A 22028-nucleotide genomic window follows, 5' to 3' on the forward strand; every position below is an offset into this window, starting at 1 on the left:
TGTTTCTATGTTTCTAAATTTAACACTATAAATCAAATTATATACTTTGGTACAGAAACATGATATTAAAGCAATTAAAAAGTAAACAGTAAAGGAGGAAAAAACAGTCAAATATCCATTAGACCACAAAAGGTAAAGGGAGGGGGGAGCAAGATAAAAGAAAGAACAAAGGAAATTACAATAAGGAAAAAACATAGTATGTCAAGTCTACATTATATATTAATATATATGACTAATTGGGTGCCAAATTAAAAGACACTACCGGATTAAACATCGAAGTCTATATAGGCTTTTAACTGTTCTGGACCATAAGTTTAACAATACAAGGATATCTCAACATAAAAGATGCTCCTAGAGCCAGAGTTTCTTGAATGGCTCATGATAAATCAGGAAATATGCTCAATTTGACCCATAAATAAAAACAGATAGTTTCAAAATAATTCTTCAAACATACAACTCAAAACATACTCTAAATAAAAAAAAAACAAAACCAACATTGCTCTATGAATTCATATGTGGAAGATTCCAGGAAGGTGGACAAATCCCCTCCGTTGTTACAGGTTGATTCTTTTGAAAAAGTAAACCTTATTAGTAGGTGGGAGAGATTCTTGTGAAAACAACAAGACTTCTGTAAAATACCTTTTCAAAGTAATACAAGGGAAGGTAAGGAGTGTGAGGGATAAATCCTCACTTTCCCCTTGCTTTTATGAGGCATTTTGTTTGAAAAGGAAACTCACAGAAAAGGAATCTTAACGAGCAGCAGCAGAGCATGGCTCTTTCATGCTGCCATGAGGCTCTGCCCCCAGTGATGCCGAATACCCTAATTCTCAGGGGGGTTTTTTGTATGTTTGTTTTTTTTAAGAGCACCCATTGTGCTTTTCAAGAACAGCAAGTTTAAGCGACAATGTCATCCATATGAAAATGCCACTTCAAACACTATAATAATTGTAAAACAATCGCTCTGCCTGCAAACTTTTGTTTGATCCAGCACTTGTCCTCCTTTGGACTTGTAACGCAACTGGAATGAGAGTTAGGATCTGGCATCAGGTGCATACATTCTTATCTTTTTTTTTTTTTAATTTATATTTTATTAGTTTTTTAAACAATTTACATTGTATAAAACACAAAGCAAATTTTCTGTTACTATACACAAAACATACAAAGAAACATTTATCCCATAAATAATCAGTAGCAAGAAAATCTAGTCCTCATTATGGGAGGCACTCTTCACAGGAAAACAAACATTAATGAAATCTGTAATCATACTTTACAGAAATAATGGGAGTTTAATTATTTTATGCAGTTATTCCTCAACCCGTCTGTTTATCTATTAAAAAAGATTCAAGGTGAGTGGGATCTTGGAAAATGAACTTGTTCCTTTGATATAACACTGAACACTTGCAGGGAAATTTTAAATAAAATGTTGCCCCAATAGCTAATACTCTAGGCTTCAGTGACAAAAATTGTTTACGTCTAACTTGTGTTGCTTTAGCAACATCAGGAAATATTTGAATACGTTGACCACAGAAAATATGGTCTTTATTTTCAAAATACTTTTGTAAGACTAGATTTTTGTCCCTCTCTCTAGTAAAAGTTACCAAAAGTGTAGACCTTAGTTGGATATCATCCTGAGAGGCCTCCAAGAATGATGTTAAGTTGGGGGATTGTTGAACTATATCCATTTCCTCTTGTCCCACCTGCAACCTTAATCTGGATTTAGGAATGTAGTATAGTTTAGATATAGCTGTCTCATCAATTGTCGCTATAGGTACGTAGAGATGCGAATCGGAACTGATATCAGATCCGATTCTGGTTCCGATTCACATCTATAGAGATGTGAATCGGAACTGAAATCGGATCCGATTCTGGTTCCGATTAGTACTTCTACCAAATATTTTTTTAGTAACTCCATAGGAGAAAGTAATCTGGTCTCTGGAAAATTCAAAAACCTAAGATTTTTAACACGATTTTGATTTTCCAGGTTTTCTAACTGTCTATGTGTTATCAAACCATCTTTAATAGAAGAATTATTTACTTCTTTTAACACCTCAATCTGAGTGGAGAAACTTTTACTTTGTTCTTCTAACTGTGTCATACGATTATTATATTTCTCCATTTCATTTTTAAATTCTAATGTAGTCATTCTATTTTGTTCAATTGATTTAGACAGAGTTTTTTGTAAATTATCCAGAACCTTCCATACATCTCTTAAGGTAATGTTTTGGGGGTCTAATGGTTCCAGAGCCACCTCCTGTGGCTCAGTTCCCAGTTTCACCCCTATAATTTCATTATTCATTATCACATTTGACCCTTCACCAGTAAGATTCAAAAGTTCTCTTTGACCATTTAAACTTGAAAGAGATGTAGGATTAGAGTTTTCCATGTTGGATTGAGACAACTGCGTTAACCCTTGTGGCTCTGGGGATCCTGATGAAAATGAAATTTCTGGAATTGTTCTTTGAGATGGTCGACTTACCCCTCTTGCTACATGTGAGTCCATCGGCCCTCTCACCGGAAGCCCTGGAGAGGAGGTCCAAATTTTAACCTTCCTCTTCCTGCCCATATGTAATAAGAATAAATCCAAGAAAAAATTTTCAGAAGGGGCGCACCCCATTGGCGCGCGGCTTCGGCTGTGCGCCGTAGCTTCCTCCAATTTAAGGTAATTCGGTCCGTCCCCTTCCGATGACCTCAGGGTGGGGGCGGAGCTTCCAGCGGGACCGGGATGATCTTGTGACTCCAACCCCAGCAAGGGGATAGGAGCCCTGAGCACAGTTCCAGGCTGCTCCTCTCTCGAAGAGAGGTTTCTCCCACAGATACCTCCACAGAACGCTGTAGCTTCCTCCAATTTAAGGTAATTCGGTCCGTCCCCTTCCGATGACCTCAGGGTGGGGGCGGAGCTTCCAGCGGGACCGGCATGATCTTGTGACTCCAACCCCAGCAAGGGGATAGGAGCCCTGAGCACAGTTCCAGGCTGCTCCTCTCTCGAAGAGAGGTTTCTCCCACAGATACCTCCACAGAACGCTGTAGCTTCCTCCAATTTAAGGTAATTCGGTCCGTCCCCTTCCGATGACCTCAGGGTGGGGGCGGAGCTTCCAGCGGGACCGGGATGATCTTGTGACTCCAACCCCAGCAAGGGGATAGGAGCCCTGAGCACAGTTCCAGGCTGCTCCTCTCTCGAAGAGAGGTTTCTCCCACAGATACCTCCCACATTCATATCTACCTCGGCATATTTTCCTTTAATTTTCTATCCACTCCCAACATCTTTTATTCCAATCATTGCAGCAACATTCTTCTGCAGGGAACCACATGCAAGAGCTCCTTCCAGAACCATGCAATCATGGTCCCTAAATCCAGCCACTAGATGCTGCCATTGTGTGATGACTATGACACTTTCCATCCCACCGGGGCTGTGAACACTGCCTCTGTAGCATTGCCAAGCAACTTAGGGAATGGAAGACCTGTGCCAGGAATCAATCCCAGGTTCCTCCACATGGCAGCAAGTTTGATTGCCAGCCAGCCTTCCAGAACTTTTCATCTTCCATAAGAAGTTTTAAGTCTTAAAAAACATGCACCTTTGAGAGCACATACTAGGCATGAACAAAGAAACATGAGAGCATTAAAAAAAAGACATTTTTAAAGCCTAAGAATCTGGATTGTGGTGGAGTCTGTCCCAGCATTTCAAAAGTTATGCTGAAATTCATATGCACAGGATTATGGAGTCTTACTACATTATAATATTTTGCACCTGTCCCTGATGCTTTCACTACAGCTCTTTAGTAGGCAGGATTGCCATACTGCTTAAACTTTTCATACTCTTAGCAGTGAACTTGCACCTCATCTCAGCTCTCTGCCTCTCTCTTCACATCAATATCACTTCCAACTCGCAATCTTTTTCACCATCTCTCATCACCCTGTGCCTTTTTTTTATATAATAACTTCAAGGCACTTTAAAATGGATTACATTCAGGTACTTATCTAAAACTTCTTTCTCACTCAAGGCAGTCACCATACAAACACCCCCCAGGCAAAAGTTGTTTTTGGCCTCAAATACTCCCAGACTGAATCAAAAGGACAGGGCAAAACATTTGGCCCCATCCCTGCTTGGCAATCAGGTCAGTAAACCTTCTTGTCCACGGCCCTATTCCTACTGTTCATTGCCTCATGCTACCCCATCATTCCCTTCTGTCTGCATACTTCTCCAAACGGCCTTTGTTAGCTCTCCCAACAACCTCTACATTCCATTCTGGCTCTTTGTCCTCTCCTCGTATCCTACACCTCCCTTTCCTCGTAGCTCTCAGTCCCCTCTCTGCACTTCCATACACCCTCTTCACGAATTTGTCCCCGCTCAGACCCCTACACTCCCCTCTAGTTCACTGTCCTCTCCCAGAGTCCTTCAATGGTTCTTTGCCCTCTCCCAGCATCCTACACTCCCCTCTGGCACTTTGCCCTCTCGAAGCACACTTAGGCCCTATGGCTCTCTGCCCATCAACCAATAGCCCACTGCGACTCTAAACTCCCTCCCAGCCCACCTCTTTCCTCACCTTTACTTAGGGTGACACAGCGGCGATGAACAGAACTGAAGCACCGCAGAGAGCAGCGGGGGGACAGTAAATGAGCGGCGCTCGCTGCCCCCCGCGGCTGCAGCCGCTCTTCCGGTCCCCGCGCCAGTCCCTCACTGCTCGGGACCGGAAGAGCGTGTCACGCGCAAAAGAGGGGGTGCGGTTCCTAGCGTCCCTGACGCCACGACGCCGGCGTCTGACCCGGAAGCGCGAGGCAGGCTGGCAGCCAGGCAGGTAGGTGAGAGCGGGGTCGGGTTTGTGATGAAGCTCCGCTGCCAGGCAAGAATCTCCCCAGCCGGGAGATTGGGGGGGGGGTGTTGAGCCGCCACCTGGGGAGCCCGGTGGAAGGGACCATGTTCTTTACTTGTGCCCTCACTATGGAAGGGCTCCTTGCCAGGAAGGCGTGAGTCTTCCCTGGCGTTTTTCGCTTCTCTGAATTCTTACCAGCGCATTGCCGAGTATGGGAAGGGATATACAAGATGTAAAGCCGCCGGGTCTTGGAAGTAAAGTGACCGGATGGCGCCAGGGCTCTAATGGAAAGTCCGAGTTAGTCCCGGGCTTGGAGGAGCCCTGCCAGTCGTAAGAAGCAAAATCATTACTGGCTGAACACTAATGACCAGGAACTGAGTTTGGCTCCAGCAGGATTTCACAGAGTTGCTTGCCATTGTGTCCTTGTTTTGAGGGAGCTTTTCGCAGGTTTCGCATACACGCAGCTGACTCCTGATTTAAAGCGCAGTACTTAGTTCTCCATTCTTGCCTAGTTACACAAAAAGTATCCAATAGTCAGCTACCTTCTACCTGCCCGTCCTCTTCCCATTAACTTTCTGGTCTTCCTCGAAAACATGGGCTAGATCTCTCCGGCAACAAAGGTATCACTGAAGTCATGGCGGATTTTTCCTGAACACTGCAGTGGTCTTGGGTCATGTTGGTGTTGACTGCTTGTGAGGTTTTAGAGATATATGTCAGCAGATCATAAACAAAATGGCTATTGAAAGCGTATGATGAAATATGAAGAGCTCAAATTAGGCTTATGTTTACGTTTTTTATCCTCATTTCAAGATCCCCAATATTTGTATTTCAGTATGTCTTGTGGCATGATTTCTTTTATAGTGTAAGGGTCAGAATCTGTGCAGTTTGATAAGAGAATGGTGAATCTGAGCACTTGTGGTTGGTCAGATTTCATGTAGTGTGCATCTCTTATCACATAAGTCATCTTTTACAAGGCACATTAACCCATTATAATTCATAACGAAGTCCTTGAGAAAATCAAGTTCATTAATGTTTTCTGTACACTTCCTGAATTTGTTCATCTCAGCTTTTGATTCTTGTGCATCATATAAATTTTCAATCTTCAAAGTCACACAAAGCAAATACTAAACAGTACAATTAAGATTCACTTTTGAATCTGTGTTGGCATAGAAAAAGATACTGAGATCCATAGTCAAATAGTTTGTTCAGCTAAGTTTAGGACTCAGCTGGACAAACCATGGAATTTGAATTTCCTGCCATGCCAACTGCCTCTGATTTATCTAAATAAATTTTTAGCTGTATAAACTTAGCCAGATAAGCTAGAGGCATTCTGGGAATGTTTCAGGGTGGGCCAAACTTATCCAGATAAATTAATTGGCTAACTCCAATATTCAGTTATCCAAGCAAGTCTGGTCATTCCATGAGACAGTCTTAAATTTATCCAGATCAACTTGCCTAGATAATTTTGATGTTACTAGGTATATTCGGTGCCGCTGAATATCCAGTTTATATGGATAAGTTTATCCAGATAATTTACTTGATCTGCCTGTGGCTCAGTATGGAGCTTATTATCTGTAACGCCCATAAATCTATTCTGTTATCTATTCTTACAGGCTACAAAAGTAGAAGGAAATGGAACCAACAGCTTCTGGGGTGTTTTGTGGCAGGATGTTAAGCATGGTGAACTCAGAAGATGTGAATGCCATTATCCTGGCACAGAGACACATGTTAGTAAACAGAATCTTGTTCTGTCATTCCTTAAGTACATTCTATGTATGTTTTTTCACTTTACTGTTAAACAGTAGTACTAAAGGCATGAAATAGGCTCAGAGAGTTGAGAAGTGACAGGAAAGCCAGAAATCAGCCAGGACATATGGCATTTAAAAAAATAAGCACATTGAGCAGATTAGATGGCCTTTACAGTCTTGATCTGCCTTAATATTCTACTAAGTAAATTTTCAAGAGGAATACAAGTGGAAAATTAGCATATATTTACTTATTTATTGACATTTGATATTCCGCTTTCTACCATGAATTGCCTCAAGTATGCACGTACATGCTATTTTGTAAACATTAAAGTACGTGCATATTTTTGGTTTTGCACACACATTTGCCTGCATATAAAGGGGCAGTTTAGGGGCTTTCTAAGATGGGGCCAAGAGGCACGCACATAAGTTGCTATTTTGTAAGAGATTTACGCAAATACACTAGGAAACAGAGAAGGGCGACCAAAATGATAAAGGGGATGGAACAATTGCCCTATGAAGAAAAGCTAAAGAGATTAGGATTCTTCAGCTTGGAGAAGGGACGGCTGAGGGGAGATATGAAAGAGGTTTATAAAATAATGAGTGGAATGGAACGAATAAAAGTTAATCAGTTGTTTACTCTTTCGAAAAGTACAAAGACCAGGGGACACACAAGGAAGTTACTAGGCAATACATTTAAAACTAATAAAATATTTTTTTACTCAACACATAATTAAGCTCTGGAATTTGTTGCCAGAGAACATGATGAAAGCTGTTAGTGTAGCTGCATTTAAAAAAAAGTTTGGACATATACCTTAAGGAAAAGTCCATTAACCATTATTAAGGTAGAGTTGCAGAAATCCACTGCTTTCCTAGCATGTAGACAGATGGACTCAGAACCAGTGGGTTATGCATCTCTGCCAGCAGATAGAGATGGAGCAAACTAACGTCATGAGAGGTCTAGAATAGTTAAATGTGAATTGGTTATTTACTCTTTCAAATGATAGAAGGACTAGGGGGCACTCCATGAAGTTAGAAGTAGCACATTTAAAACTAATTGGAGACAATTTTTTTTCACTCAATGCACAATTAAGCTCTGGAATTTTTTGCTAGAGAATGTGGTTAGTGCGGTTAGTATAGCTGGGTTTAAAAAAGGTTTGGATAAGTTCATGAAGGAGAAGTCCATTAACTGCTATTAATTAGAGAATAGCCACTGCTATTACTGGCATCAGTAGCATGGGATCTACTTAGTGTTTGGGTACTTGCCAGGTACTTGTAGCCTGGATTGGCCCCTGTTGAAAACAGGATGCTAGGCTTGATAGACCCTTGGTCTGACCCAGTATGGCAATTTGCTATGTTCTTATGCAGTGACATCAGCCTGCCAGTATTCTCTGTCTCCAGCAAATGGTGGGTGTGCATCTCCCTACCGGGGATTGATTCGGATTTTAGAAGGAGAGTTTTAAAAAGAAAGTCCTACTCTCCTGTGGTGATACCAAATGGTTCCTCCCCCAGTTGAGAATTCTTGAGGTGATATCCGTGGTCCCTCGTGTGTGCCTTGATCTGGTAACTGGTTTTTCAGCCAGCGTAGGATTAGCTGTTTGAACAGCTGAAAGGCAATGGGTTCAGGAAGCTGAGCACGGCTGTGACGGCAGATGCCCCTTCCTCCTGCAGCCAGAGACCGTCTCTGTACTCAGCCGGGAAGGGCTGAGCTCAGTTAAATTAAAAAAAAAAAAAAAAGTCAGAGACAGAGTAGAGGGGTTTTGTAGGACTTTCTCTGGTCTCCGTGCTCAGTGCACCTTTCTGATGTTTGTTCCTGCTCCCATGGGGGTTAAGGGAACTGGGCAGCCTGGTGGGTTGAGCAGGCCAGGTGGGCTAGGCCCTGCTGTTAGCCTTTTTCCTGTATTGCTGCGAGGTAGGCCGTGGCAGCGTTACACATTTCCCTTCGTTCGACTGCCCTCTACAGGACCACTAGTGTGTGGAAGTGCATCCGGCTGTGCATCCGAATTGGGCACCCAGTTTGTTTTCGGCACGCTGCCTGTGCGCACACCTTAATACATATTGGTTGTGCACCTAGGTTTGGCGTGGTGACAGTGTGCTTAGTTTTGCGGCGGATAAACTTGGGGCGCCTAACTTTTGTGTGCATAAATTTTGTGCGCTTAAATTTTTTTCAGAGTGAATCGGCTAGGTGCACAGCGTATTGATGAACTAATGGCACCGGTGACCAAGAAACCTAACCGCCTTTTCTCTCTGTGTTGACTGTCATATTCAGGCATCTCATCAGCCTGGAGTGCCCTCTAACATGTGTCAGCGCTGCTTAGAGGCTCAGGGAGAATTATCTTCCTCTGATTTTACTAAGCCTGGTTCTTCCCAGCCTGATGATGGCCTGGTTAAGAACTTGCCTGACCTTGGAACTCCCTTGACTGGTTCTTCAGCAGGGGATGGCAGCTCAATGGGCCCCACACAAGTGTCTTCTGGTTTTGGCATGGATCCTTTTGCCTTTTCTTGGGTAGAATTGTTTCAGGGATTGCAATCCTTTCTTCAGGTGCAGTCCTCAGCCCCGGCCAATCCTGTCAGGGCAGATTCTCAAGCAGTGGCCTCTCCCTCTTCCAGTACTATGTTTAGGCGCCAAAGCACACCTCAGTTAGCTGTATTTCCGACAGGAATCTGGATGACACTGATAAGACACATCCTGACTCTCTGGAAGACAGGGAAATTCCTCTGACACTGGAACCGTATAGGACTATGTTGCGGTTCTTTCATAGAGATAAACGGCTGGCCCTGATTTCTCAGACTTTGAAGCATCTTCCAAGGTCAGAAGTTGATGTCGCAGGTGCGTCTTGGTGAACACTATACGCCCGACCGTGTAGTCCTATCTATAGGTACTTGGTTTGATGGCAGCAACCCTGGAAGTAGTGCCATGAGCGAGAGCGCATAGCCTCTTCAGCACTCACTGCTGTCTCGTTGGAACCCGCAGTCTCAGGACTATTCGATTCAGTTCCACTTGCCCATGGAAATCTGCTTTCACCTCCAGTGGTGGTTGCAAGCGGATCATCTGTGAAAGGGAATTTCCCTGACATCACCAGACTGGTTGGTACTCACGATAGATGTGAGTCTCCAGGGTTGGGGAGCTCACTATCAGGAACTAACAGCACAAGGACACTGAAATATAGATGTCTCTCTGGAGCATCAATTGCCTGGAAGCCCGGGCGGTCCAGTTGGCATGCTTGCAGTTCAGCAGCAGACTGCAGAGTTAAGTGGTCCGAGTAATGTTGGATAACGCAATGACAGTGGCATCCTTCAATTGGCAGGGAGGAACCAAGAGCCAGCAAGTGTCGCTGGAAATAGACCAACTTATGGAATGGGCGAAGGGCATCTCCAGGAGATCTCAGCCTCTTACATTGCAGGAAAAGACAACGTAAGAGCAGACTTTCTCAGCAGGGAGAGTCTGGACCCAGGAGAATGGATATTGTTGGACGAGGTGTTTCAGCTCATAGTGGATCGCTGGGGCCTTCCGTTCCTAGACCTGCTGGCGACTTCTCACAATTTTAAGGTTCCTCCAATCTTCAGTTGCAGAACAGATCAGAGTTCCTTGGGAATCGATGCTCTCGTACAGGTCTGGCTGGAAGACAAGCTTCTGTATGCCTTTCCCCCATGGCCCATGTTGGGCAGAATAGTTCACAGGATCGAAGGCCACAGGGGTTAGTGCTCCTGATGGCACAGGATTGGCCTAGAAGACCATGGTATGCAGATCTGTGAAGACTCCTGGTAGAGACCCCCTTTGTCTTCCACCACACAAGAATCTGTTGCAGAAGGAGCCTGTCCTTCATGAAGATCCAACTTGATTTTGTCTTATAATATGACCCTTGGGAGGGCTCGCTTGTTGAAGCATGGATATTCTTCAGCAGTGATCGCCATCTGTGGGAAATTATTTTAAGCAGTTACCCCTGGATTCATCATTCTGCTATAAATAAAGTGAATGAGCTGCGGGAAAAAAGGGTTGGTGTGATATTGAGCAGGCAGCCGCATCGCAGTGGTGTGTTACACATGTTTGCCCCGTACCACCAATGGGAAAGGTGTAGTTATTTCCGGTGGTACTGCTGACGATAATATGTAAAACGTTATTGCCCACAGTGCATACATGTTTTAAACCCCGCCCAAACCCCTCCCCTTTCATTTAAATTTTAAAGTTGTGACGCAGTAGTTATTGCGTGCGTTATCGTGTCGCAACTTTAACATTTAAATGAGGGAAAGGGGAGGGGTTTGGGCAGGATTTAAAAAATTGAGGGCCCAGTAACGCTGTTGGTAATTTGAAGAATACCTTGTTAGCTTGCGTGAAGAATATTGTACCGTGATAGAAAGTAATGAAGCAGAGAATTCACTGATATTATTAGTGTAATTATTTGATATAAGGCCTATAAGTTCTGAGAATAAACATGCCATTTTTAACCTGCTTGTAACAAAAAAACAAGTCATGAGATCAGATTATTTTAAAGAGCAGTTACTCAGGACTGTGCAGATATCAGAGGTAAACAGGCAGTAGCCACTTGGCCACACCGAACTACTTGCTGATGTGATAAGAATAGGCAGTTGGGGCTCAAGTCGCCCAGAGAAGAATCTAGGGCAAAGGTCAGAAGAATTAACTTAAAAAGAGCAACATGAGACAAGCTGTTTGAAATCAGAGAAAGAACAGCTCAGAAAAATAGCTTTTGGACATTACCAGTGGTTAATGAAGTGCCTGATGAGCCGTTGCTGGTTTCCCAGGGTGCTGTGTTCCCAGATTTCCAAAGATATATCAGACTCACATTGGGAACTGTCGGGCCGATACAGTACAGTGCGCTCCAATGGAGCGCACTGTTAGCCCAGGTTTGGACGCATGTTTTCGACGCGCTAGCTTTACCCCTTATACAATAATGTGCCAAGCTGCACATTTTACTCTCAGAAATTAATGCCTGCCCAAAGGTAGGCGTTAATGTTTGCCGCACCGGGAAAGTGTACAGAAAAGCAGAAAAAACTGCTTTTCTGTACAGCCTCCGACTTAATATTATAGCGATACTAAGTTGGAGGCTCCATAATTTAAAAAAAATCAAAAATTTAAAAAAAAAAAATTTAAATCGGCCGGCGGGTTGGAAGATGGTCGCTCAATTTAGTCGGCGTCCGTTTTCCGAACCCGTGGCTGTCAGCGGGCTCGAGAACCAATGCCGGAAAAATTGAGCGTTGAATGTCAAACCCGCTGACAGCCGCCGCTCCTGAGAAAAAGGAGGCGCTAGGGTCGTGCTAGTGTCCCTAGTGCCTCTTTTTACCGCGGGCCCTAATTTGCATCTTCTTCCCCCTGAATCGCGCGCACAGGAGAGCGGGCGCTCTCCCGCAACTTTTACTGAAGTGGCCTGTGTGAGAGGAAGTATTTTTGTGTATATATTCTTTAATGCAAACTTTAATCTTGTATGCGTTTATTGCTTGTTCTCAGACTTATAAATAAAACTTCTATACTTATAAATAAGTGTGTTATATAATCTATGACAAAATAAACCACTGATTTTCCTATCCACTACGCTACCTTGCTACGAACTCGAATGTTCTCCACTTCCTTAGCCTATGTGCGGGTTTGGCAAGTTTTTGAGGCTTGGAGTGAAGATTGAGGTGTTCTTCCTCGTTCAGTTAGGATCCTGCTCATTTTGGAATTTTTGCAAGATGGGTGGGTTGGCCCTTAATTCTTTGCAGCTCTTGTCTGTTTCAGGGGCCAGGTGAATGGAGAATCCTTATCTTCTCATCCTGATGTGGCCTGTTAAACATTTTTTTATTTAATTAGTAGTGCCAACAGTTATAACATCAATTTAAACCATTCTTCATACAATATCCAGCCATCTGTTAACACAATTTTAAACTTTTACAACTCTCTTCCCACCCTATCCCAACCAGTGAGTCCTTAGTCCATAAAGAAAAATAAAAATGTCTTAAATACTAGGCAGAGCACAAAGCCTCCTTAAAAAAAAAATAAAAAGGATTTTTTTCTCCTTCAACAGCTTTAGGTAACCATATAATGTACAGAATAAAGCAATATTTCAATTAGAGGCACAGTTTAAACCAATGCAGGAATGGTTCCCAAATGATCACATGGATAGATACTTTATCTCCTCCCACCGCAGATAGATATGATAGATTATGTAAATCCCACAATCTACGTAGAACAGTAGATGAAGAGGGAAGTGGCCTTTTCCAATGCAGAGCTACTTCTTGCCTAGCTGTGCACAAAATGTGGCCCGTTTCTTGAAGGGAGTGAAACTTCTTCGTCCTCTCTTGTGGTTACCGGTTCCTTTGTGGAGTCTTGACCTGGTGTTAGATTTCTTGGCGGGCCGAACATTTCAACCGCTGTGTAGCCTTTCCTTATGAATATTGACCTTGAAAACAGTGTTTCTGGTGATGATATGTTCTGCACGTCAAATTTCCAAGCTACAGGCCTTATCTTGGCGGGAGCTGTTCCTAATGTAACCGTCTCTTTTTCGTGAAACTTCTCCCATGTTCTGCAGGAGAGGCTGCTGGGACTTGCAGTTCTGGAAAGGAATTCGCGAGTCTGCAGTAATACAGCCCATCACATAATACATCCATTGTTCTAATCTAGGTTACAGCAGTGAAAGCTTATCAGAGAATAAGAACAGCAAAGCCAAAAAAATGAAAATGTGCAATGTGCTGATAGAGTTTCTCAATGTCCTAATTACAGCTGTATTGCAGACTGTAAGTAAACCCGTCATGAAGCAGGGAATTCTGGTACATGAAGTCCTTTGTCAGGTTGAAGCTTTCAGACTCCTTCATTTTGAGTGACTCCAGGAGCCATACAGCTGCATACTGTTCCTTCATTCTTGCCTAAAGTGGTTCATTTTCTTGCCATCCTTGGATGAGGAAAGAGATGCAGAAGAATATCGTCTGTTGTGTGCCTTTGATGTCAAGAGACATGTCTTTCCGAAAGATGGATTGTCTGTTTGTCCTTCAAGGTGGAGGAAAACAGGGCGAACCAGCTTCGCGGGCTATAATAGCTCGCTAGATTAAGGAAGTAATCAAGGCTGCATATGTAGCTGCTGAAAAATCAGTCTACTCAGGTTAGGGCTCACTCCACTAGGGTTCAGGCAGTGTTATGGGCAGAGGTTAGATTGTCGTTTCCTGTCGACATTTGCCGAGTTTCGACGTGGTCCTCCTTACACACCTTTTCCAGATATTATCATCTGGATGTGCAGGCCAGGGAGGACTCAGCCTTTGCACAAGCGGTTTTGTCTGGATTGTGGCAGCCTCCCACTCCATTAGGGAGTAGCTTGAGTATATCCCACTGGTTCTGAGTCCATCTGTCCATATGCTAGGAAAGGAGAAATTACTACTTACCTGATAATTTAATTTTCCTTAGTGTAGACAGATGAACTCAGCTTCCTGCCCTTGGCTGTCGAATGGTTATGTTAATGTTCCTTCTTTGTGGCTGCGTGTTCCAGGAGATTACTAGTATGTGTTCATCCAGTCCCTTAGATTGGGGTATATACATTTATTGCCTGGGTTCACTGTTTTCCTGTTGGTTGAGTACAGTAATGGTTGTCTGTTTTTAATCAAGTTTTTTGCTAGTCTTTCCACAGTTGCTTTTGAAGAGAATGCTGGCAGGCTGATGTCACTGCAGAAGTATATATACTGTGACATCAGCTTGCTCCATCTCCATCTGCTGGCAGGGGAACATAACCCACTGGTTCTGAGTCCATCTGTCTACAATATGGAAAACAAAATTATCAGGTAAGTAGTAATTTCTCATTATTCTTGGGATAAGCAGCTTGGAATCTGTCTACCCCTTGGGACCCTGCCAGGTACTTGTGACCTGGCTTGGACACTTTTGGAAACAGGATACTGGGCTTGATGGACCCTTGGTCTGTCCTTGTGTGGCAAGTCTTATGTTCTTAGAACTTATTTGCACAATTTTACACTGCTAATTAACTAGCACAATTGATATCAGACTCCTCAGTTTCTGCTATTTTTGGGTGGGGCTTCTGGGTGTACTAGAAGAGTTAAGGGTCAGGAGCGGTTCTAGTTTTAAGCAGGGTGAGGTGGTCGCTTCAGGTGGCAACATTTTGGGCCTGCAAAAAGTGCCTCCCCAAGTCGGCCCTCTGGTGACCGCCTCATTTCCCAGCCAAAAAGAAAGTAAACGTCCGCTCAGCGACATGGGCAGGTGAGGTCCCAAGGATGTCACCCCCTTTCCACCGGCAGGAGGAGAGCTGTGAAGGCAGAGAGCACTGCTTGGGTGCAGCAGCACTATTTAATGACGTACTGGCAGGGGTTCCCATGCCCCACTGGCAAGAAGAAGAATGGCGTGCCAGTAGAGTTTCCACCAGTAGAACAACACCCAAGTTGCTAGTACAAGGAGAAAGAGTGAGTGGGAGAGGGAAGGAAATGGAGGGGTAGAAGGAAGGGGATGTGGGTGAATGAGGAGGAAGAAAAGGGGAAGGGGCATGAGTTAGTGAGAAGGGAAAAAAAAGGGACGTGGTTGTGAGTGGAAGGGAAAGGGAAGGTGGAATTGGGCCCAATGCAATGGAGAGACCAGACCTTGCCAGCAAAAGAACCATGGGGCACTGCAGAAGCACAGCTGCTGGCAGGAAGGTGAGGCCACACTATGGAAAGAAGACCCAGCTGGACCCAGCTGGAAGGTTATAGGAGAGATTGCAATGAGAAAGTAAAGGAAGGATTTAGAGGGGAAGGAAGAAAGAAAGGGAGGTGTGAGAGGGAGTGAATGAGAGAAATGAGTGAATGGAGGAGAGAGGATGCGAAGTGGGGGTGAATAAAGAGAGGGAAAGGAGGGGAGAAGGGTGAGTGAAAGGGAAAGGATGGGATAGCACACCTAGAGGACGGAGGGAGACTCAGAAGGAGCCACTGCAGCAAAGAAAGTAAGGAAAGAGGGCCAGCAGCCAAAGGTGAGAGAGTGGCTCTGGTGGGGGATGCTGGTGACCTCATCCAGCCTGGGGTGAACAAAGGAAAGCTGGAGAGAGACCTTGGCATGAGTGAGGGAGTGTGTAAGAGAGGATGTGTGCATAACTCCACAACAATCTAGGGTGAACAGAAACCAAAGGTGTGGAGAACAGGAATATTTTTTATCTTTATTAGTTTTAATTATTGGATATTTTTGATACGTCTACTGTTTTGAAATATTTTATTGGTGTTTAGGAAACTTTTAAAAAAATGTTATGGGTTTTAACTTATTGGATGTTTTATTTGTAAGCTTTTTAAAAATATGTATTCTTTTTATTAGTATAGTTTTACTGTTATCGATGTATCATATTTCTTGATTTTATTTGATGTTTTATGACACTAATAATGTTTCAGTTTTTCCATTGTTGCACTGCATACAGAGTTTGCTTGTTGCAGTTTTCAGTTCATTTTTTGTCTGCACATTTCTGTTTATGCTTATGGTCTCTTTATTCTGAATTTGGTGAGGGTCAGTGTGTTTTCTGCATGGGTGACCGAGGTAAGGTATTCAGCTAGCATGTAGTTTCTGTGTAAGGATCTATAGTAGTTTGGCTGCTTCTGTTTTTCTAAGAGGAGGTGTATTCATTTTTGGGGGCTTGATGTAATATTTCCAGGGTTGCCTTTTCATACCTGGAGTTGTAACTGTTTGAATGCTATCATTTAGTGCTGTTTTGGTATGGGAGATTTACTATATTGTAATTGTAGTTCAGTTTACTTATGGTTTTCAAAGGGCCACGCCTTTACCCAATACTTGTTAAAATAGCCCTAGTACTATATGGGCTCCAAGTGTCTTTTTTTGCAGGGTTTTGTGGTTGGCACCACAGCAGTGCATGTAAATATAAAGTGCATGCTATAAGTGATATTTTTACCTCATAAGACTGTACTTTGAATGTAAACTGTTATTATTAATGCATACATTTTAATTGTAAGTGGGAAGGGGTGGGGAAACAAAGCTGTAAGGGTACCTAGTACCCTTGCACTGACCCTGAGGGAGTATACCACACACAGACCCTCACCATTCACCCATTTAGAACATAAGAAATTGCCAGGCTGGGTCAGACCAAGGGTCCATCAAGCCCAGCATCCTTTTCCAACAGAGGCCAAACCAGGCCACAAGAACCTGGCAATTACCCAAACACCAAGAAGATCCCATGCTACTGATGCAACTAATAGCAGTGGCTATTCCTACTTCCCCAGGGCGTAGATGCTGGGGAAGGGTGGGATGCAGGTGGTAGGTTTCCTGGGAGTGTGACAAGGTTGCCTGCTTTCTAAAAATATTAGAACTGCGTTATTTCTGCCAGTTCTCTAGAAACCCTGACCCCTCCTCCCCCCCCCCATCCCCAGCATTTCAAATCGCCAAAAAGATCAAATTCAAGAGGATCCCCTTTGCCCTCTCGCTGATTTGACCTTTGCCATACCTTCGGCAGGGGGGTTTGCACCATCTCATGCCTCGCCTGAGGCAGCAGATTGCCTTGAGCCATCCCTGTTCATGATGAAGTAATAGGAGGGTCTTGGTGAATTGATGGAGGTATCGGAAAACTGGTGATTTCAAATATGCATGCATATTTTAAAATATACCTAGTTCCACATGCAAATCAAGGTCTTACAGGTACAAGTTATTTTTTTTTTTGCATGTAAAATATACATGCATATTTTTATAAAATAGGTAGAGAAAGTGCACACTTTCAATGCATTACAAAGACATATATTTGGGGATGGGTGGACACACATTTTATAATCTGTATGAACCAGATACATGCAGATTAGAAAATAGTAAATGTCCATGTGCTCATTTACACGTGTATCTTGGCCATGCAGAGTTTGAAGGTTATCCTTTTAGTCTCTAAACCTGCGAGACATTCAGATAGCTACTTGATCTGCATTTCATTTGTCTTTGGTTTACCAGTTTAATTTTGGCTGTATATTGCTATTGTTTTGATTTAACAGAAAGGGATTGGGAAAAAAAGATTCTCTAGCTGAGCCAGTCTGGGGTAATTGTGGGATATAGCAAGGAGAAGGCACTCCCAGATTAAAACAGAAAGTCATGGGGGGTGCCACTTTAACAGAAATGCTGTGGAAATCACAGAGGCTCTTAAGGTAGCACAGAAGAAGAAGGGTCAGGCACTTAGCACAGTATTTATTTATTTATTTTTAATTTTTATAGACCGAAGTTCTTGTAGGAACTACAAATCAATCCGGTTTACATATAACTTTAAATGCCCAAAAAGAGTAGGGGCTTTACATAGAACAATAAACAAATAACAATAAAACAATAACAATAATGAAGGAACAAATAGAATAGATAACCAATTAAACATAGTAATATAGTAATAAATATTATATAGAAAATAAATATAAAAGAGAGAGAGTAAATTTAATGTGAATACAGTGTAAATACATAAGATGAAAGAGCTCAAAAATTAAGGTGCAGTTGAAAAAATCGTAATAGCAAAAAACAGTGAGATATCACATAATTTGGGTTTAAAGACTTGATTAGGTAGCATTAGATGTCTGGGAAGGCTTGACGGAAAAGCCATGTTTTTAGCTTTTTTTTTGAACTCCTGATGACTTTGTTCTAGTCTTAGATCTGGGGGGAGCGCATTCCATTGGTGGGGGCCTCCTGATGAAAGTGCTCTTTTGCTCAGTGATGATTTTACCTGTGGGGCTTGCAATGTGCCTTTGTATGCACTTCTAATTGGTCTGGATGAAGTATGAGGTTGGAGTTGGGTGCTTAACCTGATCGGAGCAAGATTGTATGTTGCTTTGTGAATAATTGTGAGAGCTTTATAGAGGATCCTGTGATTAATAGGAAGCCAATGTAGGTTACGAAGGATTGGAGTGATATGATCTCTTTTATTAGAGTTTGTAAGTATTCTGGCGGCGGCGTTTTGAACCATTTGTAAGGGTTTGATGGTATTTGTGGGTAGACTGAGAAGGAGGGAGTTGCAATAATCGAGCTTAGATAGTATGATGGATTGAAGTACTAGCCGGAAGTCAGAGAAGTGAAGGAGGGGTTTTAGCTTTCTGAGGACTTGCAGTTTGTAAAAGCAGTCCTTTGTGGTGGTGTTTACAAACTTTTTTAGGTTTAGATGGTTGTCTAGCCAGGCTCCAAGATCCCTGACTTCAGGTGAGAACTTGCTAATTGAGTTTGGTTGAGAGGAGCTTGAAGAGATGGTGAGGGGATCATGGGAGATAATGAGCATTTCGGTTTTGTTGGCATTCAATACTAAATTGAGGCTTGAGAGTAAGTCTTTAATTGGCTGTAGACAGTCATTCCAGTAGCTGATCGTTTTTTGAAGGGATTCTGAAATCGGGAGAAGGATTTGGATGTCATCTGCTTAGAGGTAATGGGTAAGCTTGAGGTTTGAGAGCAGGTGGCAAAGAGGGAGGAGATAGATATTGAAGAGGGTGGGTGAGAGTGCAGATCATTAATAGCCTGTTGCTATTAATTGTTTTACTGTTCATTTTATACTGTTACATGTAAAGCCTGTTGCTAAATTAATGTTTCACTGTAAACCGAGGTGATGTATTGCTATACGTACCGCGGTATAGAAGAACCTATAAATAAATAAATAAATAAATCCTTGAGGGACTCCTTGATCTGAAAGGACTGGAAGAGATTCCTTGTTGTTTATCCTGACTTTATAGAATCTGTTGCTTAAGAAGGACTGAAACCAGCTGAGAGCTGAACCTTTGATACCTATGTTGGATAGTTGGTCTATAAGTATGGTATGTTTTACCGTATCAAAAGCAGCGGACAGATCTAGAAGAATAAGAAGGTAGGATTGTTTTTTCTCTAGGTTGACGAGGATGGTGTCCGTAAGTGATAGTAAGAGAGATTCGGTGTTTAAGAGTTTTCGGAATCCGTATTGTGCCGGGGACAGAATGTTATGATCTTCCAGGTAGACAACAAAAGAAAAATGAAACCAGCTGGGTCCTAAAACTGAGGTAAATCATGATGTTTAGTTGGAGAGGCTGCCACTGGTCTTCTACGTAGACGGCCCAGATATGATGGCATTCTTCCCACACGTGCAGGTGACCTCCCTCCTACTTTTCTGTCTTTTTTTCTGTGATGGCGTAGGCTGAATCGGTTTGAGAAAACCAATGAAATGCTCCTGAACTTTAACAACCTGTCCAATACACGCATGCAGCAGATGAGTGAGCGGTTCCTCCATCACACAAGGACACTGCTGGAGATGAAAAAGGATCTTGATAGCATCTTTCGCAGAATCAGGTGATGTAAATGCCGATCTGTATTTTCAGGGAGAATATCCACAGGGAAGAGGAGATGATGTGTTTTTGATAAAATGCTTGAAGGTTAACTTATTGCTTGTTAACTATGTCTTTGTCATACAAAGTGTGCTTGCTTGGCAGTGGTGAAGGTGCCATAATGCACTAAGCCTTAAGCTGGATTTTATACATCTGGTCTGCAGGATAGCAAAGCTTAAAAGGGGCGATTTTCCTTAAGCTGGTCAAATATTTGAAAGGTTTTCTGCACTTACAACAGTTTATTCAGTTTTAAGACCTTACAAACCGGGTCTTTCATCAAACTGCTATGTGCTGGTATCATGGTAGTACAATGCAAATTAGAGGAAGGGGAGGAGTGTGGGCGGAGTTATATCCCTGCAGCGCCGCGGGCGAGAATGTTTTCTACATTATCGCCTGCAGCGCCACGGGAAATAACTACACCGCAGCGGGTGAAAACTCAGTGTTGCAATGTGGCCGGCTGCACAGTTTCACCCCCCTGCCCCTTTTTTTCACGTGGCTGGTCATTTAGTCATTTAGCAGAATGATGAATCTAGGCCTAAGCTGTTTGTACATAGTATGCTATATGTATTATGCCATACCATAATGGTATATAAAAGGACATTTAAATTCTATATTTCACTTCACAGGACTCTGAAAGGAAAATTGGCAAAACAGTATCCAGATGCCTTTAACAGTAAGTGCTTCCTTTTTAGTTTTTTTGGTTTGCCAACGCTTTCTCCTGCTCCATTAGGCTCATTTGGAACCAGGGCTAGGATTCTGGTGCCATGAGACTTTATTTGCATCTACCTGGGGAATTCTTTCCTCCTGTTTAATAAACCCGCCCTCTCACTATCCTAGTCTGGTCACTGGGAGCTCTATCAAGGGCTCTGAATACAGCCACTAGATGTTGCCTTTAATGATGACTATGAAACCCTTGGGGTGTGGGGAGAGGGAAGATGCAGTTGTGATGCTGCCTCTGTAGCATCTCTGGGTAACCCGGGGGTATGGAAGACCCAATTTGAGGATGGAATTGGGCACCTTCCGCATGGCAATATGCAACATTGCCACTAGGTCAGCCCAGGGCCTTGCCTTTTTCCTCCCCTCAACCTCCACCATTTCATTTACTACTGGGTCTTGTAAAAGTTGTAATAGTGTTGAATCTGGAAAGAAGTTGGGTAACATTCACTACATAAGAACATAAGATTTGCCCTACTGGGCCAGACTAAGGGTCCATCAAGCCCAGCATCCTGTTTCCAACAGTGGCCAATCCAAGTCACAAGTACCTGGCAAGTACCCAAACATTAAATAGATCCCAAGCTACTATTGCTTATTGATTAATAGCAATTTATGGACTTTGCTCTAGGAACTTATCCGAAAATTTTTAAACTTAGCTACACTAACTACTGTAACCACATCCTCTGGCAATGAATTCCAGAACTTGTTTTGAGTGAAAAACAATTTTCTCCGATTTGTTTTAAATGAGCTACTTGCTAACTTCATGGAGTGCCCCCTAGTCCTTATATTATTCGTAAGAGTAAATAACTGATTTACATTTACCCGTTCAAGTCCTTTCATGATTTTGAATATGAATGGATACTAACAATGATGCTAAATAATACAATTGTGTAATGTGCTTAATTTTTTTTCTCTCCTTTGAGATATTCATGAATCGCCAATTCTGGAAGATGATGATGATTTTGATCCTATTCCGAAAAGCACAGCAACAACCATTGCTACCTCTGAGCAAAGTACAGAATCTTGTGACACGAGTCCAGATATCATTTCTCCTACCATGAGTCAGGATTTTGAGGATCTGTCACAAGGACAATCAGACATTCCCTCTGTGAATGGACAGAACCTAACAGATGAGGAGACAGTGAATGAGCAGGACTAAGAAATAAATATATATAGTTACATATTTAAAAAACAAACAAACAAAAAGACTGCAGCTCTTGCAGCTGACTGAGCTTTGGAGCACAACTGGAGAATTTACTTTCCTCTATCTACATTATATTTATATTCCATTGCTTTCTTGTCATCCTTCCGTTGTTTAATTCTTGGATTTTATATTTTGCTTACAACAGCATTTCAGCAGAACCAAGCAAAATGTTTGACACTGAAAAGCACAACAAGTGGTGAATAGATGTATTCCACACACACATCTGCCTTTGCTCCATGACACACTTGCTGATAGGGGTCAGGGGCGAGTGGGAATTGGAAAAGCCTAAGAGATGGATGAAAAATC

General features: G+C 42.7%; 2 protein-coding genes across 4 annotated transcripts in view; one reads left to right on the plus strand and one right to left on the minus strand.

Annotated features, from left to right (window-relative positions):
- Window positions 1-4687, minus strand: part of FKBP8 (FKBP prolyl isomerase 8) — a 97171-nt gene extending 92484 nt beyond the window's left edge. The window contains exon 1 of the mRNA XM_029614426.1: window positions 4542-4687. The gene's annotated coding sequence lies outside the window, so the exon portion shown is untranslated. The remainder of the gene's footprint in view (window positions 1-4541) is intronic.
- Window positions 4660-21811, plus strand: KXD1 (KxDL motif containing 1). Of its 3 annotated transcripts, none has more exons than XM_029614427.1 (5): window positions 4660-4793; window positions 6422-6535; window positions 19617-19769; window positions 20431-20477; window positions 21442-21811. In XM_029614427.1, the coding sequence occupies exons 2-5, from the start codon at window positions 6441-6443 to the stop codon at window positions 21675-21677; spliced, it is 531 nt and encodes a 176-aa protein (XP_029470287.1). In that variant the 5' UTR covers window positions 4660-4793; window positions 6422-6440; the 3' UTR covers window positions 21678-21811. The 3 variants fall into 3 exon arrangements, with proteins under 3 accessions (XP_029470287.1, XP_029470289.1, XP_029470288.1); XM_029614429.1 differs by having other exon boundaries at window positions 4668-4797; XM_029614428.1 differs by lacking the exon at window positions 4660-4793 and adding an exon at window positions 4809-5428.
- The last annotated feature ends 217 nt before the right edge of the window (window positions 21812-22028 follow it).

Source organism: Rhinatrema bivittatum, chromosome 8 (assembly GCF_901001135.1).
Source record: "Rhinatrema bivittatum chromosome 8, aRhiBiv1.1, whole genome shotgun sequence".
In the NCBI taxonomy this organism is placed as follows: Eukaryota; Metazoa; Chordata; class Amphibia; order Gymnophiona; family Rhinatrematidae; genus Rhinatrema; species Rhinatrema bivittatum.

What these genes read in the sequence shown, in the direction of transcription:
- KXD1 (XM_029614427.1), top strand. Translation starts at nt 6,441, where the DNA reads ATGGAACCAACAGCTTCTGGGGTGTTTTGTGGCAGGATGTTAAGCATG. An exon ending in AGCATCTTTCGCAGAATCAG is followed by an intron (nt 19,770 to 20,430) that starts GTGATGTAAATG and finishes TTCACTTCACAG; the next exon opens with GACTCTGAAAGGAAAATTGG. An exon ending in GTATCCAGATGCCTTTAACA is followed by an intron (nt 20,478 to 21,441) that starts GTAAGTGCTTCC and finishes CTCTCCTTTGAG; the next exon opens with ATATTCATGAATCGCCAATT.